General features: G+C 55.5%; 1 protein-coding gene across 3 annotated transcripts in view; it reads right to left on the reverse strand.

Annotated features, from left to right (window-relative positions):
- PIEZO1 (piezo type mechanosensitive ion channel component 1) overlaps window positions 1-19,381 on the reverse strand; it is a 64,719-nt gene extending 45,338 nt beyond the window's left edge. For all 3 annotated transcript variants that reach the window (XM_033129522.1, XM_033129523.1, XM_033129521.1), the window contains exon 1: window positions 19,028-19,381. In XM_033129522.1, coding sequence (XP_032985413.1) covers window positions 19,028-19,091 — 64 coding nt within the window. In that variant the 5' untranslated portion in view covers window positions 19,092-19,381. The remainder of the gene's footprint in view (window positions 1-19,027) is intronic.
- Window positions 19,382-27,313: the final 7,932 nt, after the last annotated feature.

A 27,313-nucleotide genomic window follows, 5' to 3' on the forward strand; every position in this document is an offset into this window, starting at 1 on the left:
TCACTGGCTCCTGGGAGCTGCCTGGCCAGGTGGGGGAGGGGAACTGCAGGCCCCTTCAGAACCTTGACCTTCCCAGGGATGAGGGAGCTGGGTGGTGAGGGTGTCTGGGTGTTAGGAAAGGGGCTATTATCCTCTGCGTATTTCATCAGGAGATTCAGGCTGCCTGCCCTGTGTCGAGGTTTCCCCTTGTAACATTTGCCTTATGACGATCGTGCTCCCCCGCGTAGGCTCCCCTCGGCATAGCACCTGTCCCCAGGAGGCACCTTACAAATGTGTAACTGAATGAGAACCTTGCAGAACCAGTGTGAGGACCAGATGACAGGTGACACCCAGTGTCCTTGGAGAACCTGATAGCTATCTCCTTTCTGGATGAAGGCATGGGGTCAGGGGACTTGCCTGAGAGCTTGGAGGTGTGGCCAGAGACGTCACGTGCAAATCAGCTCACAGTTTGTGTTTTCTTACTAGACTTGCAGGTTGTAACGGAGCAGCGTGGGTGCGGTGGTTCATTGTACGCGTCAACTTGGGCGCCCAGTTTAGTCAAACACCCGTCTGTGTTTGCTGTGAAGGTATGTTTTGGTTGGGATTAACATTTGAATCAGTCAGCTCTGAGTAAAGCAGATGACCCTCTCAGAGTGAGTCACAGCCAATCGGATGAAAGGCTTAAGAACAAAGACAGAGGCCCCCTGAGGAAAAAGGAATTCTCCAGGCGCTGCCCTGTGGAATTTGGTCTAGAGATTGCAACACCAACTTTAGCCTGAATTGCCAGCCTGCTGGGCTGCCCTGCGAATTTCAGACTTGCCGATTTCTTAAAATAAATCTCCTCTGTGTCTTGTGTGTATATATATGTACACACAGATGCATAAATATATATGGGTGTACATATACCTTATGTAAGATGTCATATCTATCTGTATCCTGTTGGTTCTGTTTCTCTGGGAAACCATGACTGATTCAGCTGGGTTTCGAGGTTCTGCTCTGTGAACACCAGGCTGGCCTACCTGTCTCTGAGGTCCAGGCCCAGCTGGCTGCTTTGGACAGGTGTGTGGCTGCGGGGCTGGGGACAGACAGGGTGCCAGGGGCCCCACACATTCTCTGTAAATTCAACAAGCTCATGAAGTGACCAAGGGAAAAATCAACACAGTCTGCTCATAACAACCGGCCTGGCCCCACCCCCAGGAAACCAGCCCCTGGAACAGGGACCTGGACCACACTGTTCTGAGTAGCCAAGGCGATGACTAGCATGGGCCTAGCAAGATGGCCGGTGGCCTCCCCAGGCTAAACCCTGGGCTCCAGCAGGCCGGAGGTGGGCCTCAGTTTCCCCTTTGTACAAAAGCTCTTTGACCAGCTCACCTAACATGCACTTTCCTTTTCTTCATTTTCAAAAGTTTTTTAGATGCAGAGAAGCACAGAAAGTATTACACATCCAGTCCCACTCCTCCTGGTACTGGCTGGCTGTCTCACACAATTCTCAGCCAGGGTACATTTTACTGAATGAAACTTGATGATTATGCTCAAGTGCCCTTTGCTCATCTCCCCACAATTCCTCTTCCCTCCTCTAGAAAAAAACACTCATGAATTTCAGTATTATCCTTCCAGGGCAGAGCCACTTCTGAGCTCTGGAATTCTATCCGGGGTCATTTCCAAGGGGCATTTCCAGCCTGTGACTGTGGTGTCTCTAGGGCCGCAAAGCTCACTGGCCTTTCTGGGCCAGGCCCCGTGCCACCATGGAGGTGCCAACCTCGCCTGTAAGCCCATCTTGGCCACTCCCAATTCCTAGGAGAGCAGAACGCAGAGGCCCCAGGCCGGCTTACTGACACAGTCCTGCCGAGGAGGGCAGAGGTCTGGGCAGCTCATGACGAAGGTGAAGAGGGGCAGGCCCTGTCCTGCATAAGCAGGCCACGGGGCTTTCTCCCCTCTTAAATCAGCTTTGAAACCTCCAGAACCATGAAGCCCCAGCCTTCTGAGAAGTGGCTGAGGGGGAAGCTGGCTTTGCTAGAAATCACGCTTCCCCTCCCCTCATCTCAGATCCCCAAAAGTGGGATGCCATCAGCTCTCGAGCTAGGCAAAGCGCTGTCCCCCACCCCTCACCCCGCACTTAGAGGAGGAGCCCACAGTGGAGGGAGGTCCCATCGTCGTCTGCTCATGAGGAGGGGCTGTGCTTGGAAAGGTCTTCACAGATCAGAAGCCAAGGCCACTCAGCCAGTGAATGACAGAGCCAGGCTGGACCAGCTTCCTCTGAACTGGGTCTTTCACTGTGGTGCAGCTCCTTGCCTGCAGCCAGGAAGTAGCAGCCGCCCTCACAGGACTCAGAGCTACGAGGGAAGCCAGGGGACTCTAGCTCCTGGCACCAGCAGGACAAAACCAACACTCCCTAACGCGTCTCCAAGGCCCAGCCTTCCCAGACATGCCCACATGCCGACAGCTCCCCGATATCTGGAGTCTTTCTTAAAGCAGCCACGAAGCTCACACAAGCAAACCCCATCCTCACATGCACGGGCCATGCACGCCCCCGGCCCCTGCGTAGCTCTCTACCACGTCCTTAATTCAATGACCCCCAATCAGAGGCTTACAAAGTGGGACACACAAACCCCTGAAGTTCTGTGCTGTCATGGGGGAGGGGCCAAAGTGCCTGCTAGCTACCACAGGCCATCCCCAAGGTTCAGTCCAGCCCCGCGTGGCTGGTGGCACAGTGGTCCTCTCAGTGCTGCCTGGTGGGCCCTGCAGCCCCTCCTCCCTACACCCTTCCTGGCCCTCAGACCACACCACCATTGGCGTACTGGCCGCTGGTGTTGAAACAAGCTCCCCAGATGAGAGGAGTCGATTAAGCCGCCACTTAAGAGCAGAGACGGACATTTCCTGCACCCTGGGGGAGGTAGCGGGTGGGGACAGGGCAGTCCTGGCTAAAGCTATACATTCAGTTCCTGGAAAAAGCGGAGTGAGAGAAAAGACTAACACAGCCGTATCACCCACTACATCCTGTTTTTATGGAAAACTAATCTAATTCCTAACAGCAGAGCAAGCAGCAGACATCCTCGGGGTCCCAAGAGGCCATGATGTACGGGCCCCAAGAGGCGGGAGGGCTCCCATGGTCCAGTGTGGCAGAGCCAGCCACCCTCCCCTGCCAGCTCCATTCGGGCTCAGAGCCTTCATGCCCCCATCCCCCACTCCGGGGAGGTAGGTGATTGATGGCCCCTTCTCAGCAGCGAGGAGCAGGCAGGCTCTCATCCTCACACCCCAATCTCAGCTGAACCCTGCTCCCGTCACCTTGAATCTGCTGCCCCCAGTGGCAGGTAAGAAAGCTCCAAAGATGCCACGAGACTTGAGGACCTACTTCTGGGCCTGGTGGCCTAGTGGCTGCAAGACTCAGGCTTTGGAGTCAGAATAGCTTCGGCTGGAGGCCTGGCCCCATGTCTGTGGGCTGTGTGGCCTCTCTGAGCCTCAGTTCCCTTTCCTGTGATATGGGACACCAACCCCATCCACCTCCGAGGTGCCAAGTGCGATGCCCTGTATGGAGCTGTAGGCATGTTGGTTATTACAGTTGCTTCTTACTGCTACAGTATGTGTTGTTTGTTAACATGAAGAGTGCTTGCTGTCCCCCACCTGGGGCCGGGCCTGTGCTTGAGCCTGATGGCCAAGGGCTGCTCTCAGAAATGCCGACCACCTGCCCAAAGCCTGGGAGCCCTGGGACTGGAGTCAGGCCTCACACCCACCTTCCCACCACTGCACCCTGACCACGGACACCCTTCCTGCAGGCCAGGGCCTAGCCTTTGGGAATTTGCAGACTCCAGTCAATATGAAAGGAAAGGCCGAAAGTGGCCGGCCCCTGCCCCCAGGCCTGGCTGCACTGTGTTCCCCAGGGTCCCCGCTAACACATGACAGGACACATGGTTTCTGTGTACCTCCTCCAGCTGCTGCAGCTGATGGCAGGAAACCAGTGAGTGCCAGAGAGCAGAAGGGCCTGGCATCACCTCAGCACCCACTCAGCGCTCACTCAGCACCCAGTGGGCCTGCAGAAACCCGCTCCTAATGCCTCCCCAGGTTGTCCTTTCACTTGGAGAGGTTCCCGAGGCTAAGGCCACCTCCCACCACAAGCATACACACTCACTGACACCATCCCCACTGCCTGGGGTTCCCCCTCTCCCCACTCTGTCAGCCAAATGTGACAATTCCATCCTCATAATCTCGGTCGGAACGGGTCCTGTGGAGCCTGAGAGGGAACCTGTGGGCAAAGGCAGCCCACGGGGACAGCCTGACACTGTTCCCAGTGAAGCGTTCCCTGGTCCTCTGTGCCCTGATACCAACCACACACCCGCCCTCCTCTGTCCAGCCCAGAGCTGACTTCTGGCTCCCATCCTTTCCAGCTGTGGGACTTGGAACTTACTTCATCTCTTTAAGCTGTGACCTTTGTCTCTACAACATGGCTAACTCAGCGGCTGCCCCAAGAGGCCACAAGAAAACTCAATGGCTGACATGGTGAGAAGCTGAGGAGAGCGTCTGCCAGGGACCCACTGATGGCAGAGGGGCCCCAGGGGCCTGCACAGAACACCCCCATCTTGTTCTTTCCATTAGTCAATACCCACCCCAGTCCCAGGAGCAGGGAGCTGCCTGGTGAGGCCACGTCCTTTGCCCTAGAGCTTCTCAGCCAAGGCTGGTGATGGTTCCCAGGGTGTGGAGCCAGGTGTCCTTCCTCAAGGAGGGCTTGAAAAGCACGTCCCCCCACTGCCACCACTCTAAGGAGCTGGGAAAAGTGTCAGTGCGGTACCCACCATCCCGAGCAGGGCTCCAGGCCATGGGCAGGGGTGAGCTTGCCTGGACCACTCCCTTCCTGCCTGGGCTGGGGAAGACCCTCCTTCGGCAGCCCACAAAGTTGGCCACGCAGTGCCTTTGCCGCTGTCCTGTGGGATGACCTAGCAGACTCCACTGTTCTTGCCTGAGCAGGCCTAAACCTGGGTGCCGTCATCCTGCCAGCTCCCGCCTTGGCGGCGGGATGTCACCAAGCTGCCAGACAACTCTGTGCCTCAGATTCCTCACGGGTGAGGCCACTGACATGCCCAAGCGCTCCGATGAAGAGCTCTTTGGTTAAAGTGCGTGGCATGCAGCTGCGTCCTGGGTAGGCTTCGTGATGACATGGGATGCAGCCCTACTGGCCCTGAGAGATGGGTGACTAAGAGGCTGGTCATTGCACGGGCAGCCAAGGCAGGGAGGGTGTGGGAAAGGCAGCACCAGCCCCACCTCTCACTCAGGTGGACTTAGCAAGGTACTTCCACCCATGGCACCTGGAGGGCTGTCCCCAGGACCAGGAGACCAAGCAGGGCCGGCGCTAATATTACAAGTGGAGATGAAAACAACTGGGCCCCTGAGAGACCCCACAGATGGAAGGGTGCTGGGCCCCCTGCCCCCGGCTCTGCTCTGGAAGGCCTGCCTGCAGCATAGCAGGTAGTTACGTTCCACTTTTATGGGTGAAGAGTTCAAGGCTCAGAGAGGCTGAGTGATTTGCCTCAGGGTACCCAGCAGCAGAGGGAGGACTTGGAGCCAAGTCTGACTGGCCAGCTCCAGGCGGGAGGAGGAAAGGAAAAGAAGCTTGGACTGGGAGCTTTTCCATCCTACTGCCTCTGTTCTGAGGGCACCCACCTCCCCAGCAGACAGAAGGAGGCATGTGGCCTCTTAAACCACTGGTTCTGAGACCCTCACTGCTCACTCGAGCCTGAAACCCAACAAGGCTGTTCCCTGGAGTGCCCCAGTGACCATGGTAGAGGTTTAGAATGAGTCACCTCAAAATGTGCCTCAGTGATATGTAGATTATTTTGAGCTAAAGGCAAGTGAGACCCTGCAGGCTCAAGAGAAACTTCTGTCCTCCCTTAACTACTTAGAAGAATTTAAAGTAGGGGCTTTGCCCATAATATATTATCAGAGGCAAACTGTTTGAACTGTCGGACAGAATAAACTTCTAATTACTGACCATCTGCTCTTTTTATCATCTTGCAATGACCTTCTTCCCCTCTGAAGCCCCAAAGTGGCTTACCTCATCCCTAGCTCAGAATGTCATATGCACCTCATTTTCCCTTTCTATCTTTGAACCTCTCATGTATTTGGAGTCCCTAACTAGCTCACATACGTGGGGTTCCCACGTGTACGTAAGTAATTAAATTTGGTTATTTTCTCGTTATCTCGTTATCTGCCTCATGTCGATTTAATTATTAGATCAGCTGAAAGAACCTCGGAAGGTAAAGGAAAGTTTCTTCCTCCCTCATAGTGTTTAGGATGAGATGGACATCTGGGCCAGCTGAGGTCCCAAAGCTTCCGCAGTGGGTCTCCACCTACGCAGAGAGCAAGCAGGGGCAGAGCCAGGATCCAGAGGCAGTGACTACAACCAAACACTCAATGCTCTGAGGCCATCCTGGCTGGAGACCTGAGTCCCCACACAGCCACCTGCATCACCATCCTGCTACGAGACCTTGGGGTCCGTCCAGCATCTCTGTCACCACGGGCTGACATCTCATGTCCATGGTCAGAGCTGGGAAAAAGTGGCAGCAATCTGGGCCCTCTGCACGGTGGCAAATGAGGAAGCCAGTGGCACACCGATTGCCTGGTGCCTAGGATAACCACGTGGGTTTCTGCAGCCCAGCCACCAGCAGAAGCTACCACTGAAAATCTGTAGGAAACCAGTCTCAAGTTACAAGTAACCCATCGACGGACAGATGCAAGGACGTGAGTATCCGAGAGGCTGCGTTTACACCACCAGGCCGCTGATCCCCAGGTAGGCCTGGGTTTGCGAGAAGCGAGCCCCAGTCTGGCAGAAGGGTAAAAAAGAAACAACAGCGCCAGGCTTCTTTCCCCCATGAGATGGCTCCCACGCCCTGCCACTTCCGCCTCCTCTGAGGGCTGACCTTCGGCAGCTCCGACCCATGTCTTTAAAGCCACCCTGTGCAAAGCCTGAGCTTCTGAGGCTGTCCTGGTCAGGATGCGTTGGCAGCACTGCCCCCTCAACAGAAGCCACTTCATCTCAAAAGCCTTCAGCCCTCCCGCACAGGGCTGGCATGCAGGCAACGCCTCCTAAAGACACAAATGCATGCACAGGCTCCTGGCCTCTGGGGATGCCTGGAAGTGTCTCTCTCAGGCTCTGGAATGTGATGCAGCCTGTCCAGCCCAGAAGCTTCTCAAGCCTCCTCTGGAGACAGCGATTAATCACTCCTGCATCTGCCTCCTACGCCTCCAGTCCTGGAGGGTCAGGGGGTCGCCTCCCAGTTGGGTCTCCTCGATTCAGAGTGGGCCTCCAGAGGAGTACGTTCCCCTCTGGTCCTTGTAAGTAACTCTTGGCGTCCAGACTTCCTCCCTTGCTCTCCAGGACAGGGAGCTGAGGAGGACAGGAGGGGGCGAGTGGGACAACATGGTGGTTCAACAGTGGAAAGCTAAGCGGGGTCCCCCAAATGGGAAACCACGGGACATGAGGTTTGCCCACCCAGTCGGAAGCAAGGGAGGAGAAAGGGAAGGAGAATAGGGGCCTTGCTCCAAGAAAAGGGGTGGGGGGTGGAGGTCAGGCAGGAAGCCAGACGTCTGGTGAGTGGAGCAAACTCCTTGTGTGTGGCCTTCCCCAACCCTGGGTTTTGTTTACTCAGTATAAGTCTGGCTTCATTCTGGGGAAGGACTGAGATAGGGCCCCCCTACTCCCGCCCCCACTGGAGTGTCTCCACCTGCAACACTGGGGTGCAAAGCCACCCAGGGCTTCCCCAGACTCCAAGGGCAAGAGTCTGACAGGCCAAACAGAACAGTGGGATGGCAGGTGGGCACTGCCTCCATGGGAAGAAGAAGAGAGCCCGGTATCGCTCCAGCTTCCTTAGGCAGAAAACACATGGACAGCGGGACCCTAAGTTCATCACCCATCCTCCAGCATCCAGGACCCCATGTAGGACAACCTCCAGGCAGACAATGCTCCATACTTTGTTTCTATGTTAATCTCATTCTCATGAGGTCAAATATGTGCCCATTTGCCAGGATGAGGAAACTGAGGCAGGAGAGGTTGTTGCCACGGTCACAGAGCAAACAAGCTCAGATGCTGAATCACACAGTCAGTTCCTGAACAAATGGGGTGGCCACCACCCCTGGGCTTCAAGCCACCGTCCCTGAATCACCCAGCCCCCCTCCAGCACCGGCAAGCGCCCACTCCTGATCTTTGGATGTTGGGGGCCAGCCTGGCCACCTCCCCACGGCTGAGAAGGTCTGCACCCACTGTTAAGGTCTGGGATGTGGCTCCTGCAGTGAGACAGGAAGTGGCCCCAGGCTCGGGAGCTGATGAGGTTGGTGTGAGCCTCAGAGGGCACAGCATCAAGCAGTGCCACTTGTCACAGCCTCTGCCTACGTCCCCCTCCCACCTGAGGATGAGGCCCTGACAGTGCCCTAACAACATCAGAAGGACAAGAGCCTGCCCCAGGGGAATAGAGGTACCACCACTGACAGCAGAATGGCTCGGGGTGGAGAAAAGCCCGCCCGGATACTGGTCTCCGGGAAGCGGGTTGGTGCTTCTCCACACAAAGTGGAGAAGAAACAGGCGTGAGTATATGCTGTGCAGCTGGGTCCTGGCCAGGACGTGTTGGCAGCACTGCCTCCTCAACAGGGGCCACTTCATCACAAGTCCTCAGCCCTCCCGCACAGGGCTGGCAGGAGACGCAGTACTGACCCCGGGGAGGAGCAGTCATTCTGGACAAAGAGAGGAACGGAGAACTCACAGGCAGCTCATCTGCTGGGGAGATGCAGGAAAGCACTAGGGCCGCACAGAAACTCCCTGGAGAATCAAACAAGACAGGCCACCCGGGACCAAGCCGTGCTGCACTCGCCAAGCACCTGGGCACAGCATCCGCAGGCCCTGAAACTGTGCTGTCCTTGGACTCAGTGGTCCAACTCCAGGAGTTTATTTTGAGGGGAAAAGGTCAGAAGGAAAAGCAGGCAGCACACAAAGATGGCTACTGCGTTCCTGGGCCTGGTGGGAAAGGAACCCACTTCATCCAACAGGTCGCTCAGGGGGAGGAGGCCATGCTGAAGACGACAGAGCGCGTCCCAGCCATGCCCAGGAAATCCAGGACAAGAGCAGGTGAGCAAGGGACAGTCCCTGCAGATAGCAGGACACAGGCCCTGGGGGGGGACCTGGGAGATGAGAGTTAGGGGGCGAGTAGAGGGCAAAGGCGGAGGCAGGAAGCACAGAAGGAGACCAGCCAGCCTGAGGGGCCAGGCCCACCTATCAGGAAAAACTGAGACAGATCCCGAGTGCCAGGCGCCCAGCCACAGCCGCCCTTACAATGTTCTGGCGGGAAGCTGGCCATTTACACAGAGCACATCACTAGCTACTAACGGAATTTCTAATGAAAATACCTACTCTTAAAAAAGACACCATTCAGAAAATGATTAGAATCGCCAAGCCACCGGAGGGGAAAACATTTGCAGTGCACATAGTTGATAAAGACCTAAAACCTGAATGCATAAAGAACCCCCACAAGTCAGAAACAGAAAACGAAAACCAATTTTTAAAAGTGGGTGGAAGACTTTGAGACTCGTCACAGAAGATATCAAAGGCGATTAACATCAGGGTGACACGGTTAGATACCATTTCACAACCACAAACTGGCTAACATCAGAGGCCACAGCACCACAAGCTGGTGAGGGTGTGAGCCCTGGAATCCTCCCCCTGTGAGGGAATGGAAACAACGTAACCTGGAGAAACCGCCAACCCCACGCCCAGGTGTGTAGGAGTGAATGAAATTCAAGTATGTGTCCACAGAGACACACACAACTAGCAGCCTTGCTCATACCGTGTTGCCCCAAAAATAAGACTGGGTCTTATTATTAAGTTTTGCTCCAAAAGACGCATTAGGGCTTATGTTCAAGGGGGTGTCATCCTGAAAAATCAGGCTAGGGCTTATGTTCTGGTTAGGTCTTATTTTCGGGGAAACACGGTCATCGCCAACCCAGAACAGGAGAATGGATAAACAAACGTGGCGCGTACAACAGAGGACCACTAACCAGCACTAAAAAAGAAGGTGCCACTGACAGCCTGGACCAACTGCAGAAACTCTGCACTGAGCAAAGGCAGCGGATACAGAAGCACACGGCCCTGGTGGTCCCTCAAACATGAACCCCAAATACAGGCAAAACTAACCTAGGGTGACAGAAGTCAGAGAATTGTGTGTGTGGGGAGGGGGAGTGACCAGATGGGGACAGGGGGGCTCTTGGGGCAGAAGTGTCACAGATGTACTCCACTGTCAAAAATCACCAAACAGGACACTTAGGATCTGGGCACTTCAGCGCTTGCTCGTGATAACAATGCATGGACTAAGTGGGGACTGCGCCAGGACCCCCAAAGCGTACAGCAGAGCCTGGCTTAAAGCAGGTTCTTCAAACGTATTTGCCAAGTGCATGAAGGTGGCAGAAGGCAACAGAGTGCCCCCGTGTCTGAAGGGGAACAGGGTCAGCCACAGGAAGATGGTGGCGAAGGGAATAGGTAGCAGGGCCCCGGAGCGAGAAGGAGCTTGGGGTGTTGGGGGGAGATAGAAGCTGGGTGTTTGTGGGGGACAAGGCACGGCTAGAGGAAGGAACTGGGGAGTCATTCGATACATTGACAGGTGGGAGGTGCAGGGGCTGAGGGCCGCGGGGAGGCAGGAGGGGCACATTAAGATCCGTGGTTCTGGGGGCAGGTGGACCTGGTGCCAACGGCCAGCTCCCTCCATGACATCACCCCCAGGCCCCTGTCCTCACCTGTGAGATGGAGTCACTACTGCCCACCTGTGAGAAGTAGCATGCTCACTATAGAGTGCTGCTACCAGCAGCAGGCAGGAATGGTGGGGACTCACTCTGAGTGGAGACTAGAAGATTGCGGGCCATGTTCCAGGCTGAGCAGCAGGGTTTACGAGGTGGGCAGCGGGCAGCTCTCAGGGCTTTATGTGCAGGAGTAGCTGCTCAGATATCTCGGTAAGTCCCCTTGGCCATGGGACACGTGGTGGACACAGCCAGAAGCCTGGGGCAGGGAGGGCAGAGAGGCCTCCACGCGCGTCTCAGCCCAGGCTGCTACGGCAGTGCACAGGGGTGGAGACTGCAGAGGGGTGGGGAGACAAGTGGTGACTGAGTTAGAGAAATGACACAGAGGTTTGTGCCCGAGTGACCAGTCAGCTGGAGGCAGCGCGGCCGGACTTCAGGGATGAAGAGACCGAGTGAGAGCAGGTACAGACTGCTCACCTCCCCCTGATGGAGAGAGGGCAGGAGCTCAGGAGAGGCTGGGGAGCCGGTGCGCTAGGGTGACCTCACACTCCAAAAGGCGACTAGCACACGGCATCCAAACTGTACCTGGGCTGTAAGTCACCATGGCACGTGCGAGCCTGCAGACAGATGTTGGGAAGTGTGGGCCACCTGCTCCTTTGTGAAACAGCATAAGACCACAACCCCCACCCTAGGAGGACAGACAGACACACCAACAGCACAAAGCCTGGCGCTCAGGAGCTCCAGATAGGAGTTGGGTCGTGGTGGTCCTTTGTGTTCCTGGCTACTGGGAAAGGAAGAAGAAAGATGAAACAGTTAGGAGTAGTGAATGGATGGATGACTTTGTTTCCCTTTTAACAACTCCTTTCAGGTTGTTAAAATGATGTGTTGTTTCAGTGGTGTTTTAACTATAAACAGAAATCAAGTGAATGGGAGAGGGTGGTGAGAGAAGAGAGGGAGAAGGGCAGGAAGGAGATCACAGCAACGCGTGCACAGAGGCAGAACGGGAGCGAGGCCCCTTGGAGGAGCTGGGGTGTGATAGGGGTCCCAGCCAACAGGTCACAGGCCCTGGGAGTTCCAGGAAGTGAGAAAAACTGAGACCCAGGCCTGAGGCCCCTGGGGCTCCTCAGGGGGCCTCCTGCCTGGGGAGCCCACACCTGGCCCTCTCCGGCTGTCTTCCAGTCCTGGCCACAATCACAGGCCTTTGGCTACTCCCGCAGGCCTGAGGAATCTACTTATGTGGCAGTTTTATTCTTTTTTACTCCAGAGGATCCACAGGGAGGGCAGGGGAGGCGAGGAGAGCTGGAGGAGGGACAGGCCTAGCTGGCACACCTGGGCACTGCTCCCTGCTCTCTGCGTGGGCCAGCTCCTCCCCACCTGGCAGCTCAGGGACCTGGGATGGAAGCATGGCCATTGAGCACCCCCCTACTCTGCAGGAGCCCTTGGTGCTTGGGCCCATCTCAGCCACTCATTCACTGGCAAAAGAAACCACAGGAGGTGGCCGCGGTCCTTCTTTAGCCTGAACCCAAGGAAGGAGAAGTGGCCTCGGCTATATATACTTATGGAGAAAACAGTGTGTAGATAGAAGGCTGGTAAACACCCGGCCCGTTAGAGGGAACCTAAAAATACTCCCTATAATTATGTTATTAAAAAACACCAGAAAAATGGACCCACCCCATGGAGCAAAGGCCCCCAGACGGCTACAGGGAAGTGGGAGGACACACACGTCAGCCTGAGGGTGCCCTGGCGTCACCCGGGCGCTGGTCTGGGCCTGGATGCTGCCCCACTGTGCTCCCAAGACAGCTGTCACCTCCCCCTGATGAGTGGCCTGCCCTACGGCCGACCACGCTGCCCAGTCTCATACTGCGGCTGCTCATCTATAGAACAGGAAGCTCCGGGCCCCATGTGGACCCCCTAGAAAACACACTGTGACTCCCAAGGCCTGGGAGGAACCTCAGCTCCCACGAGTTGCGGGGAGCAGTGACTGTGAATGCCTGCCCGGGAAGGACAGAGGGGAGGCCGCCGGGTCATGGGGATGCAGGAAGGACACAAGGCAGAGATGTTTATGCTCTGACAAAAAAGCAGACAGGCCTGAACAACAAATAGCGTCCCAGGAGGCCCACAGCGCACTGGCCAGGTCTCCTGCTGAGACTGCGTCAGGGGCAGACAGACCTACAGGGTTAAAACAAAAACTTCATGTTACCTGATTTAACATTTCACTATTTTATTAAAAGTCTTCATACATTACTTACGTAATTAAAACTAAATATAAAAAAACGAAAACTTGGAGGGGCATCAAGTCTCAGGTCCCAAGGGTCTACTCCGCTGGCCCAGCCCTTCTCCTGCCCCACCTCCACCTGGCTACCACCAGGGGATTGGAGCCTAGAAAGAAATGCACCCCCACAGCACCCCCATCTACCAGGCCACCCGCTTGGCTCCTTCCAGAGACAGAGGGCCCGACCTTGGGGCACTGCCCTGGTCTGGGGCCCTGGAGCTGAGCTGCCCTCCTGCCTGGCTGCCAATTTCTCTCCCTCCAGCAGACTGGCCTTGCCAGGTGCTCACCTTTCTCCAGCCTGTCCAGCCCCGTGTCCAGCTTGGACCTTGTTCTGTATGGTACTGTGTTTCCCCGAAAATAAGCCCCAGCCGGACCATCAGCTATAATGCGTCTTTTGGAGCAAAGATTAATATAAGACTCGGTCTTATATATTATATTATTTAAACATATTTTGTATTAAAATAAGACCGGGTCTTATATTAATCTTTGCTCCAAAAGACGCAGTAGAGCTGATGGTCCGGCTGGGGCCTTTTTTCAGGGAAACGGGGTAGTATTTTGGTACTCCATCTCGTGTGGCTTATTTGTTGCACTGCGTTTCTTGTCTATCTGTGACAAGCACACCACTGTATGAATAAACACAGGAAAGGCGCCTACAGAATCAAAGCGCCAGGAGCTGGGAGACCCCAGACCTCTTGTTACAGCCAAGAAAACCACAGCCTGGTTAGAAAGGGAGAAGGATGAGCCCCAGCCCCTCCCACGGCCACCACCATTGGCCCTGAACCAGAACTTAAGTCCCTGGCTCCTGCCCAGAGCTCTGTCCCTTGAGATCTGGATGATAGAACGCATGAATAAATCTAGGAAAGACTCAGGGAAAGGTCCTGTGTGAGCTCACAGGAATCTGTGTGGGTGGGCATAGTGCATGCTGGCCGAGGGCCGGGCTGCACACACCCACGGTCCCTTGGCCAGCCCTGGACACCTCACCTCCCCCTTCCTGGTACTGCCTGTGTGCACTGACCCCCGGGGCGGGTGGCTTCTTCCATTCTGCACCCTGGAGATCCAACCTGGCTGCTGAACACCAGCACGTGGGCCCGGCGTGCTGGCACATGTGGAAAAGTGCTCTGGGGTTCCTGGCCTACCGGGAGTACGGGGGCTCCCGTCAGAGACTTGGAGACCAAGAGATCAGAGGCCTGGGAGTGGCCATTAAGCTTTTACTGTCTTGTTTACAGGTGAGGAAACTGAGGCCAGGAGAGAGCGGTAAGGGCCTGGCAAGTTCAAAGCAGGACAGAGGCTGCTGTGGCCAACAAACCCCTCCAGCAAAGTCAGCGGAGACTCCCCCATCTGTCCTATCCCCTCCGCTCCCCTCTCTGCTTCCTTTCCCCCTCTGTCCTCCCCATGACTTTCCACCCCAGGGTCTCTCCAAGGTGATATCCTACAAGGTGTGGGACTCACCTGCCCCCCAAAAAATCTCATCCCGAGCTTCCTCACTTCCTACCTTTGTGATCTTGGATGAGTGAATGAACTTCCCCAACCCTCAATTTCCTCATCCAGAAAATAGGCTACACTCAGAAGAATTCAAAGGTCAAGAGTGCAACGAAGCTCAGGTGTAGAGCAGGTGATCCTGCCCCACCCCACCATCTCTCCAGCAGACTCAGGCTGAGGGGCACAGGGAGCTGGGGACAGGGCTGCCAGCCACATGCTCCCCTTGAGGAAAAGCTTGAGACGAGAATTCCACAAGGGTCCCCTGCCTGGCAGACACGTGCTGCCTTACCAACTGCTTCTGGAACACTTGGTCCTTACTACCAGGAAGGACCAAATTGCACTGGCAACCAGAAGGGGAAAATCTACATTTAAAAAGTCTATATATGGGGCAGCCCGATGGCTCAGTTGGTTGGAGCGCAGGCTCTGGGCAACGGGATTGCCGGTTCGATTCCCATCCACAACTAGATTGAAGACAACGAGCTGCCGCTGAGCTTCTGGAGGGGTGGCTGGATGGCTCAGCTGGTTAGAGGGCGAGCTCTCAACAACAAGGTTGCTGGTTCAATTCCCACATGGGATGGTGGGCTGTGCCCCCTGCAACTAAGATTGAAAATGGCAACTGGACTTGGAGCTGAGCTGCGCCCTCCACAACTAGAGGTCAGACAACGACTTGGAACTGATGGGCCCTGGACAAACACACTGTTCCCCAATATTCCCCGATAAAATTTATTTTAGAAAAAAGTCTATATATTTCTAAAATAGACAACAAAGAGAAGCCCAACAATTTGTTGAATCCTAAGGAAAAGGGGATTTCTAAGGACCAGAGGCTACACTGGACCCTGAAGATTGTGGTGGCAAGATCGAAAACATCCCTAATCCCTCCGGTGGGCTGGCCCCACCTCCCACCAGTCACAGAAAGCAATTCCCTGAGCCTGCCCTCAGAGTAGAGGGAGTCAAGAAGGGCTGCCGTCCTTCCTCTCCAACTTTGAGCACTGAAAGCAAATTCAGTGCCCTGTCAGAACAGGGGAGACACCGCCCAGGAAGCAGCTCGTGGGGCCAGGATCCGAGACTGGGCACTCCTCCTGCCTCCAGAGACGACACTTCCTTTGTAGGACCCTTCCTGGCTGGGCCCCAGGCTCTCCATGCCCTGGCTGCCAGCACGATGATGGCCTACAGATGACCACAGGTGACCCATTCTCAGCTCCGGGACAGACCCTGGCCCCGCCCCCAAAACACACACATGCACACCCACCCTTCAGTCCTGCTGACTCATTCAGTCTTCCTGGGGGCTGGCACAAGGCAGCGTCTCATCCCCAAGGTCACAGAGGAAAGCACGACCTACCTCCAGCTCCAAGGCCACCCCGTCTGGGTGCGTTCCTTCCTAGTGGCACCACAGAGCATAGCCTCTGGACGGGACAGACCCAGGCTCTGTGCTGCTCTGAGAGCCGAGCACAGTCTCACCCCCAAGGAGCAACTGGACAAATGCTGAATTCTCAGACCTGGAGTGCTGTAAGGCCCTGAGGCGCAGGCCTCTGTTTTGTCATTACCGAAAGAGCAGACCACGTCCTGCCTGCCTCACAGGGGTGTGGAGACAGTGATGGTGACAACACTATGAAAAGGAGGAAGTGTCCCCATTCTAAATGGTAACACTTCTCAGTGACAATCAGTCTGATGCAGGTGACAGACCAGTGTGTAGTGGGTGTGCCTGTGAGGCGAGAGGCCCCATCCTCCAGCAAAAGAAGCCATTTTGCCCCATTACCTGTTTCCCATAGTCAGTGATACAGTTACTGCCTTCTAACCACTTCCCTTTTGGCTACAACGTTTGTTTCTGGCTGTCCCTGGAAGGTCAAGAGTCAGGAGGTGTGGCCTGTCCTATGGGAATCACAAAATGTCTTGCCTTGAAATCTCTCTAGAAGCTTCCAGCTTTGGGTCCTGACTCCCTAGAGCTCCAGGGACAACAGGTGAGCAGCCTCTTGGCCCCCCCTTTACAGGGGGGGTCTGGGAGTCTGTCATGATGAAGAGGCCGGGCGGGGCTTTTCGGGGAGTAATTCTGCACGGCACGGGGAGTGGCATGGGAGCAGTGGGGCACCCCAGGATGACTCAAACCCTCCCCACAGCCCCTGCCTGAGCCAGCACAGGACACAAGGTGACTAATATCTTCTGAAGGCCTTACCCAGCACCTTCCTCTCTCTTCCAAAACACTGCAGAAATAGCTGTTTCCAGCCAGAGCTTGGAAGAAAGGAGGGCTCCAGAGACAGTAGAGTGAACATTCCACCTCCAGCCAGGCCGCACAGCCTTGATATCGGCAGGACAGCAAGCGGGTCCCTAGGGATGGGAGCCGCCCACGCCCTGGACGAGAAGAGTCTCAGGTATCACCCGCCAGGCTGGCTCGACACCACCCTCCCCAAAAGCTTAGGAAAAAATACTGGAGCCCAAGCCCTACAGCCAGGCACAGAATCAGTGTGGGGTGTGGCCTGGGCATCAGGGCTTTCTAAAAATTAATAGACTTTATTTTGGGGGCAGTTTCAGGTTTATCGAAAAACTGAGCAATAAGTACAGGGAATTAGTCATCAAGCTCCCCGGTGACTCGAATATGGCCCAGGTGAAAACCCCCGAGCTAGCACCACCTCCACATCCAAGGACAAGAGAACTCTCCCCCATCACCATGTGGGGAGCAACAGAGACCCAGAAATGAACCCAGGACCCCTGCCTAATTCTCGATCAACATACTCCAGTCATCGGGCCAAACCTGGCCCCACCACTTGTTTTGGCACAGCCCAAAGCTAGGAGTGGTTTTTACATTTTTTAATGGTTGGAAAAATATCCAAAGATTTCATGATGTGAAAATATTTACTCTCTCGCCCATTACAGAAAAAGTTTGTTGACCCTGTGCAAGGAGAGTCCACCATGTGGGGGGTGGGGCGTGTCCTTCAGGAAGGACCCCCCCACCTCCGCAGGCCTAACGGATACATTTCCTATCTCAATAGGCCAGGCTGAGAAGGCTGCAGCTGCACTGTGCGCAGGACAGGTGAACCTGCCCCTTTGAGAAGCTTACCTGTCCTCCCTCCATCCCTACCACCAGCTTCAAGCTACCTCTTGTTGGGTCTGTTCTGCTTGTCCGTGCCATCTGGTTCTCCAGGGGCACTGTGCACAGCCAGCAGACCGTGTGCTCTCCCATGTTCATCCCAGGCTGTCCTGTCTACACAAGGGACAACTCAAATCCTCCTCTCCGACCTCAATGTTTTCATTGATTCCTGTCTTGAAAATTTTCCCAAGTTTTACCACCTTTCTCTGCTACAAATCAAAACACAGTCTGTCTGGGAGCCAAAGTGCAGGCTGCTGTGGATCCCCCACCTTCCCGGCCCACTGGGAGCCTGTGCCGACCTATAACAGAAGTTGGCAGAGGCCTACCTGGATGAGTTACCAGGCTCTGAAAAGGCTTTCAGAATAAAACACCCCCACCCACCATGGTCTGACAGAGTTCCACCCAAGACACAGACTTTTGCACCCAATGAAAACCTTTCCGTGTTTCTGTGAATTAATTGAATCAGACTACTTTCCCCGCTCACACCCAGTAAAGACCATCTCACATGGAGGGAGCTGAGGGCAGTGTGAAGGGTGGAATGAGCTGCTGGGCACTCTGCCCTGGGCACAGTGGAGGCAGGGAGGGTGCAGAGGGGGAGGCCTAACAAGCACCCAGAACCACAGGATGTGCTTTCCGGAAGGGGCAACACTCATGCCAGAGCTGGGGACCCTCCACTCTGACACCCCGGCTAGAGCCTCCTGGGGGGCTGTTCCCTCCCCCAACTCAGGGCCCAGTTGCCCAGCTCCTTTCCGTAGCACTAGAGATGGAACGGAATAAGACAGAGCACAGGGAAGGGCAGGTTGGAACCAGAACTACTTTTTCCAAAGCATGGGCCTGCCCCAGTCCGGCTGAGCGTGGGGACGGGCAGGGAAGAGCGGGGGCGCCGCGCCCAGGGCACAGACGTTAGTTCTGCTCCGAAGGCTCCAGATTAAACAGCTCCAGGCAGGAAGCCCGCCTTCTCCCACACTGGTCAGGAAGTCATGATGCAAGTTTGAGCTTTTTTTTTTTTTTTAACACGAAAGAGAAAAAGAGATTCGTGCCCCTCTCACCCGCTTTCCAGCCTGTCCACGGGGGTAAACAATCCCCTCGCAGTGCTCCCCCCGCCCCCCGCTCTCCGGCGTCCGGACGGAGAAACCCGCCGCGCTCTCCAGGGGCGCTCGCCGGCCAGCACAGTGGGCGCCCGGTTGCCACCTCTCCGCCAGCCCGCCGCTGCCCTCCCAGCCCGGCGCTCGGACGGGGACCCTGCCGAGGCCGCCCGCGCCACCCCGGCCTCCCTGGCGCTCTCATGCTTCTGGAATGCGGGCGGCGAGGGCCGCGCGTCCTGGGAAATCTCCGCGCCCGCCCGCTCACGGCACCCGCCCCGGCCGGTCTCGCTCGCGGCGGGGCCGGCAACTGGGGAGCGGGACACAGCCGTGTCCCAACTTAGAGCTCACGTCGCCCGCCCCACTCACCGGCCAAAAGAGAGAAAGGCAGCAGCAACCAGTAGAGCACCGCGCCGAGCACGTGCGGCTCCATGCCCGGAGGGCCCGCGGGGTCCGCCCAGGGTCTCTGGGCAGCCGCGGCACTAAGGGGCGGCGCGGGGCGTCCGGGGCTGGCGCGCCATGGCTCACAGGGCGGGTGGCCGCACGTGCCGCGCGCGGCGGCCAGGCACCGCGGCTGGTCGGTCTGCCGGGACCCGAGCGCCTCCGCGCGCTCCTCCTCCTGGGTCCGGGACCCGCGCCCGCTCCGGGGACAGCCCTGCCGGCCAGCAAGCTCAGCGCGCGGTTCTGGGAAACTCGCGGAGGCCGAGCAGGGCCGGACGGCGGTTTGGCGGCTCCCTCCCTCCCTCGCCGCCCGCGGGCCTTTATAAGCTCGGCCCCCGCCCGCCCTCCGCGGCGTGCCCGCCTCCGCGCTGCCTCGACGGCCCGGCGCGCCCGGCACCCCCGCTGCCCCACACACCAGCGCACCCCGCCAGCCCTCAGGGCTGGGTCTGGCAAGCCGAGACCCGATCCCCCCACCTGGCGTGCGCCCCGAGAAGACCCCCCACCCCCTATAGTTTTGGTGCTGCCGCTCAGTGTGAGCGTAGGGACGGGCAGGGGGCGCTTCTCCTTGGCGGACCCGGCCAGAATGTTAAAGAAAGGATCAGCACCCCACGCGCAACTGCGCCCCGCGTGGCCAGAGCGACTTTCGCTTTGGTGCCGCAGACGTAAGGACGTAGCGCCCCCTGGGGACGGTGGGTCGGCTCGGGGCCCCAGCCCAGAGGACCAGCACCCGGTCAGGCTGGGGTTGAGTGGGGGCCGCTTCCAGCCACACCTATCACCACCAACAGCTTTGCACTAATCGCTTTGCCATAAGGCAGCAGTGATAACAGCCAGAGCACTCGCCGAGGCCTATTGTCCTTTAGGGTGGACAGGCTAGGGTCTGAGTCCAGAGTGCTGCGCACTTCACCCACGTCACCTCAGTTTGGCCTTTGCCGGGTGGCTTGGCAAGGAGAAACGGGAAGGGCCCCAGAGTGTCAGAGATTGAGCCCAGGGGATATGGCTGGACACTGTCCAGGCTCCCAACTTGGCTGCATGAGGGAATGAGCGAGGTTGGTGGGTGTGGTGGGAACCAGAGAGCCTGCAGCCAGCATTGACCCACTCCACGCTCGCTGACTGATGCAAACCAGAGCACAGGACCAGACGGTCCGACTCCTCAAAAGCCACAAAGGGGAACTTTCATGAAGTCTGGCGTTGAAATGCTGGCTGGCTTTCTCCATGCCGCTCCTCCTGCTCTTTCCTTTCTCAATTCCCAGCTAGAGTCATGTCTGACTCTGGACTTTTTCTAGACCCTCTGAGACTTGTAGCGTTGGGGTTTCTCCTCAAGGTCAGAGCCTTGAGGAAGCTGGGGACTTGGAGTCCAGCTGATTGGGAGTCCTAGGACCCACCTGCAAATGTGCCTATTTCAGCCTCTGGCAGAGATGGCTGGAGCCATTCTCAAGGAAGGGCCCGAATCTGGCTGCCTTGGGTCGCCCCTTGGCAGGGGTTGGGGCAAGCGTCTCCAAGTAGCATCAACATCAATGGAGATGACCAGAGGACAGCCCATATCTGCTCCACTGGCTGCTGGCATTATGGTCCCAGTAGGCCAACCCCTCTGCACCTTGAGAGCATCTATGAGATGGGATAGTGGCCCCAAGCCTTGGAGTTGTGAAGATTTAAGAGGAGACGATGTCGGGGGCCGGCCCGGTGGCTCAGGCGGTTGGAGCTCCGTGCTCCTAACTCCAAAGGCCTGTCGGTTCGATTCCCACCAGTGGGCTCTCAACCACAAGGATGCCAGTTCAATTCCTCGACTCCCCCAAGGATGGTGGACAGCGCCCCCTGCAACTAAGATTGAACATGGCACCTTGAGCTGAGCTGCAGCTAAGCTCCCGGATGGCCAGTTGGTGGGAGCCTGTCCTCTCAACCACAAGGTTGCTGGTTTGACTCCTGCAAGGGAATGTGGGCTGCACCCCCTGCAACTAGCAACGGCAACTGGACTTGGAGCTGAGCTGCGCCCTCCACAACTAAGACTGAAAGGACAACAACTTGAAGCTGAACGGCACCCTCCACAACTAAGACTGAAAGGACAATAACTTGACTTGGAAAAAAGTCCTGGAAGTACACACTGTTCCTCAATAAAGTCCTGTTCCCCTTCCCTAATAAAAACGCAAAGAAACAAAAAAACCTCTAAAAAAAAAAAAAGGAGACTATGTCAAAGTAGACGTCAAGTAACACGCACCTGCTGAGGGAGTCACCATCTGTCCCCATGGTTATCCCCCATTATCATTCTTAGGCTGCTGACTGGGGAGAGGAGGGCAGGCAAAGAGAGAAAGGCTTGCCAGAATGCCAGGAGTTGGGATGGCAGAATAGAGTAGGGCTACCCTCACCCCCTCCTCTGCCTGGATTGCCCTTGGGGTAATCATGGGGGGAGCCGGGGGGCTCCACTCTCAAGACACTGATATCCAACAGCACAGGGTCTTGAAGGGATATAAGACAATCTTGTTTGCATAAAAGGTTTAAATGCAAAAACAAAAAAGTTTAAAAACGAATCCTTTAAGCTAAGTCCTCCTACAAGGTTTTAGACCCTTTCCCCAAAGCAAGGTCTGTGGGAGTAGCACGAGGATGCAGGGATGATGAGGAAGGAGGCCCCAGACGGGCAGTTCCAAGCTCCCAGACCCACCACACCAGCTTTGGGGACCTGGCTCGCAGAGCTTACCACCCTCCCGTCTGGCTCCACTACAATTGCTCCAAAGAAAGGGGGAGTCTCAGAACTTCCTTGCAAGTATGCTCACAAAGTAACAGAACATGTGTCCAAGGATTGTGATTAGCAAAAGAAAAAAAAAAACTGTCCACCCACAGCAGGCAGCCAATAAATTACAGTGTATCCTGCAGTGGAGTACTGCCAGAGGGTTACAGAGAATCACATAACTCTGTGTATCCATATGGAACAATCTCTAAGATACAATATTAAAACTGGGAATATTGATCTTGAAGATATAATATTAAAACTGGGACAAAGCAGCAGGGTAATGCCCATGCCTGCTGGACACTGTATCTCTGAGAGGGCACATAGGACCCAGGGCTGGGGCCCCAGTCATCCTGGTAGGAGGACCACATAATGGTCACTGAAATACTCTTTAGTGCCGTTTTGATTTTTTGGTATATACATGTATCACCTATTCACAAAATAAATTTAAAATGATCACAGTAGGGATAGATTCTCTGACAAGAGCTTCTCAACCTGCCAACTTGCTGGGTAGGGGGCAGCAGGGAGCACTGCCTGTCCTGAAGCTCTGGCTGGTCAGTGACTCATGTTCTGATCCTTTGCAGATGAGGACATGGGGGCGACAGGGGGTAAGTCATTTGCCAAAGGATAAGCCAGGGCTTGAGGTCAGCTTTCCTGACTCCAAGACCAAAGCCATTTCTGTGGGACGGGCAGAACAGACAGTTCGGGATCCTCCTACACTGTTGCTGTTGATTAAGATAGTAATTTAGTCTTGGAGAGCAAGAGTGCTCTGGTTCCCTAGGGAACAAATAAGGGCCAGGGCAAGAGTGTCATCAGAGGGGAGGTTATCGCTCATTTTAACTTTGTCCTCAAGGACAATATAGTCATTACTTGTCTACACTTCAAAATCAACTTTAAGAGGAAACAACCCAATGTCCATTCAGATGAATGGATATACAAAAGGTGGTCCAGCCATGCAATGGAATATGATTCAGCCATGAAAAGGAGTGATGCTCGGACATGCACTGCAACATGCATGAACCTTAAAAACATGACACTCATCGAAAGAAGCCAGTCACACATGGACAAATATTGTATGATTCTACTTATAGAAAACATCTAGAATAAGCGAAGTCATAGAAACTGAAAGGAAATGAGAGGTCCCCAGGGGCTGAGGAGAGGAGGGCCTGGGGAGTTATTACTTAATGGGGACAGTTTCTGTTTGAGACAGTGAGAAAGTTCAGAAAATAGTGTTGGTGGTTACGCAACAATGTGAAGGTACTTAATGCCACAGAATTGTATCCTTAAAATGGTTTAAATGATAAATTTTATCTTCTGGATTTTTACCACCATAAACAACTAACTTAGGAAACACACCCCTGGTTAAGATGGTTTCGAGCAGCCCATGCTGTGTCTTCCTTCCACCCTGAGCCTCCCCAGAGGCAACCATGTTTTCTGTTTCTTCTGAATATTGTCTTCCTGACTCCTGGACAGAGACTTGATGAGATTTATGGGGAGATATATTTTTTATTTTCTCGAGTACATTCCCATTGAGTTTCCCTGATCCCCTCTCCTGGAAACAAAGAACGGGAATCAATCCAGTGAAGAATTAGTGTACATCCAGCTCCCGTCCAGTAGTGAGTGGATCCCAGGATTGTCCTAAGGAACCCCTCCATCCTAAACATAGAGCTGGCCTTGAGCAACTGTCCTCTCCTACCCATCTGCCCACCTGGAATCAGCCTGGTGACCCTGCTTCCTTGCTGCCCACAGGCCCAGCATTTGGCTCTGTCTGCTCAGGACGTGACAGGAGCAGAGTCACCAGTGGTGCCTGCCTCCACCCCATGTTGGATCTGAAATCCACCTGCTGGTCTCATGGGCCTGGCTGAGTTGGAAGGTTAGAAGTTGGAATCCACTATGCAGAAATGTGCCAACAGGTGCCTGTGCTGGGAGCCCTTTACACACAGAGACCAGGAATCAAGCCCATACTTGCTGAGGGAACTGCGGTCAGGTGGCCTGATGAGTAACCGCCGTCTTCCACAGGAACCCAACTTGTAGACGTTTGTCAGCGGTGGCCCTACCCACTTCTCAGCAATAACTATGAAGTCTAGCTGGACAGGACGATGGGAAGGACAGGGCCAAAATCGAGTGGGGAGCTGAAAGTCCAGACCTGAGCAGCAAGCACTGCCTGGATCTGTGGCAATGAACCTGCAATGTCCAGTGTCCCCTGTGGTTGACAGGCTAGTGGGGCCAGTAAGAGTGAGGGGATTCAGAGAGGGGACACACATGGCTAAGACAGCGCTCTGCCCAGCCCTCCATAGCCTGGCCCACTTCAGCATCTGGGGCCTCTCGAGCTCTGCCGGGGAGGGCACAGAAAGATGAGTGTTCGCAGCAGCAGTGGGGAAGGGGTGAGGAGAGGGTGACAGAGGAGAGGCTAGGCCAGCTGAAAGAGCGGCCCGAAGTGTGGCTCTCAGTGCTGGAGGACCACAGGCTCCCTCTCTGAACTGGGATCTTTTCCACCATCTAAACAGTTTTGCTTTTTTTTTTTTTCTGGCTGGGGCGGGGCGTGCTGAAGAAAATGTCTACCATCAAAACTTGCACAAAGCAGGGGAATTAAAGCAGACAGGCAACAGGTTAACCCTGGAATGGAACCACGGAGAAATTCCTTGTCTGGCAAGAGTAGGGTGTCCCTCCTGCTGGGCTATCCTCAGGGTGGGTTGGACTGTACTGGTCTCAAAGGCCAAGGCCCAGAACATGATGTGAAAAGACTTGAGAGTAAGACGGGCCATCACCCCATTCATCCATTAGGGTTTGGGGACCAGGGTGAATGATGCACCAGTGGTTTTACAGAAAACCAGTAAGACTGAAGGGTTTATGACACATGAAGAAGCTGAGCTCGGCGAAGGGAAGTGCCTGGCTCAATGACAGTCTACAGCCAGAGAGGGAGGGAGAGAGAGAGAGAGAGAGAGAGAGAGAGAGAGAGAGAGAGAGAGAGAGAGAAAGAGAGAGAGAGAGAGAGAACACATACTCACTCATACTGAGGCACGAAAGCCCTTACAGCAACTGTCCCAGCTGCAAAAACTGGGGCTGCTCTGTGCAAAGGATGCATTCGTTCCAGGGTCCACCCCACCATGCTGAGCTAGATGCTGGGGGTTGGGAGTGGGGAGAAGAGTATTTCTCAACAGCTGAGAGGTCCACCCAACTTCTAAATGCTCTTTTTCACTCCCACTCAGTGGGAAACTCTGAGATCTCACTGCCCCCAGCAACACCCTGGTGGAATCCACCATGGAAAACCCAGGATGTCACAGGCAGCTCCTCTCCCTACCAGGCAGAGCAGCAGGTGGGGGCGGGTGGGAGGGCAGGGCCTCAGCGACCATGCTTTCCAAATCAGGACAAGGCAGGCATCATGGCCGGAAAGGGGAAGGGAGAAGTTAAAGACCTGCCCATTCTCCAACCCTTGCTCGATGCTTAATGGCCTTCTCTGGCCTTGCTGAGTGACTCATTCACCCTAGAATCTGGGCCCACCATGATGGCTGGCCCTCCCAGGGGCCTGGTCAGAGCTGGAAGAGGAACGTCCCTTACACCTGGCCTTCTCTCTGCCCGCACTCCTGGGTTTGGATGGGCTGAGTCAGCTGAAGGTGGAGGAAGGGGGGCATATCCTGCGCTTTTCTCACGTGCAGGAAGCTCCCCAATGGAGATTTTCACTGATGAAGCCCCACTCCCTCCAGCTCTAGCACTTTTCAGGTTCCTGCCAGTTGCCTATACTGGCCCTTCAGTCCTACTGGTTCTAACACCAGTGGTGAAGTGTTGACCACTGGCCCCTAGTGATGGTCCAGCCGATGTAAGTTATCTGCTTGCTCCCCAAGGCTCAGGGAAGGGAGGAAATCACCCCCTTGCCAGCCACAAGTGGATGGCAAGTGGACCTTGGGCGGAGGCCTGGCTCTCAGAAGCAGAGCGCAGGCTGAGGAAGAGCAGGTGGAACAGTCACCTCTCCTGCCCAGGGGTTCTGGTTGGGACAGAGGAGGGAGACAGGAGGCCCTGAGCAGCAGGCCTGAGAGGGCCGGCCCCGGGAGCCTGACCCCCTCACTCCTCTCCTCAGGGTTTTTGACAGCCTGGATCACCCACAGGGGCTTGGCACCCTGCTCCATTGCTGTTGCCACTCATTGAGTTGCTCTATCACCTGTGTACCTGCACCAACCACACAGGGTGGCTGGAACCCCCCAGGTGCCCCACTCTGTCACATTCCACTGGGAATGTCATACTCCCCCACCTCGCCCCCACCGACAAACTCCTGGTTTTTCTGGAATACCTCAGAAGTCCCTCCTCTGCCAGCCCTCCTGACACCCACATGGTTACCTCTCTGTGACAGCCCTGAACTCTTGGGGTATGTAGCCACCAGCTTGGGACTTCCTGGGGCTCTGCCTCAGGAGACACTGCACCTCCAGGGCCAGCACAGCAAATGGAAGGGCCACCCAGCTGTCCAGAATGGATGCGAGGTCAGTGCCTTTATCAGATGCCATTGCAGGCGGCTGATGACTGATGATGGCTGCTAAGCAACTGGCTCAATGTGGCAACAGACAACAAAGTCACACAGGCCCCTTACCCTGATGGTGTCCCTCCCAAATGCCCTCCTGCCCCACTTCTGCCCAGAGCTCTGTGACCTAAGACCCTGACTGTGCCCACATGTGCACAATGCAGAAGGGGAGTGAAGCTAACCTTTGATCTATGGGAACTAGTGGATAAACTCTTTTCCTTTCTCCCCTGGACTTTTTTGGGGAGGGTCATGTGAGACTAAGTCATCAGCTGCAGGCTGAGACAAGTCTTCCACTGGCTCTCTCAGCCTGCCTCGCTCCCCTAACCCCTGATGAGCTCCCTGAAGTGCTGCCTTAGGGAAATCCTACACCAGGACCCGCCTGCGGCTCTGCTCTCTGCTGGAAAGGGTCCCCTACCAAGAACACACACGGGTGTGATTTCCAGGGCAGTCCCAACAGCAGTTGGTCTGAGGATGGGACAGACCCCCACAGCTGGGAGCCGCTGGCCTCACTCCCACACAAGGGCTGTGCTCCCCACAGACACATTTACCACGCAGACAGGATTGCACCCAGTCACTCACCAGGAGCCCCTCTGGTTCCTCTGAGTCTCCCAACCTAATTTACTGGCCTTGGCACTGAGCTTTGGTCTTCAATTGTGGCCGAGTCCTGGGGAGACTCGGAGTAATCTATGTAACAGAGTAACAAATGCAAGCTGAGTGGTCCCCTTACAACCTCAGCGTCTTGGCTGTGGGACCTAACTGTCCGGACGAGGTCTATAAGGAGTGTCCTGGTCCCACTACAGACAGAAAACAACCCAGGCCTCCCCCAAATACAGGACCAACTGTTCTTTGAATAGGCCTTTACAATGAGAGGCCTAGACCAGGGGCAGAGCTCAATGGTGTTATCTACAAAGGTCACCTCCTTCCTCCTTCCCTCTAGGTGTACCCAGCACCTGGATGCTCCCTACGCTCAGGGAGCACAGCGGTT

The sequence above is a fragment of the Rhinolophus ferrumequinum genome, chromosome 15 (assembly GCF_004115265.2).
Source record: "Rhinolophus ferrumequinum isolate MPI-CBG mRhiFer1 chromosome 15, mRhiFer1_v1.p, whole genome shotgun sequence".
In the NCBI taxonomy this organism is placed as follows: Eukaryota; Metazoa; Chordata; class Mammalia; order Chiroptera; family Rhinolophidae; genus Rhinolophus; species Rhinolophus ferrumequinum.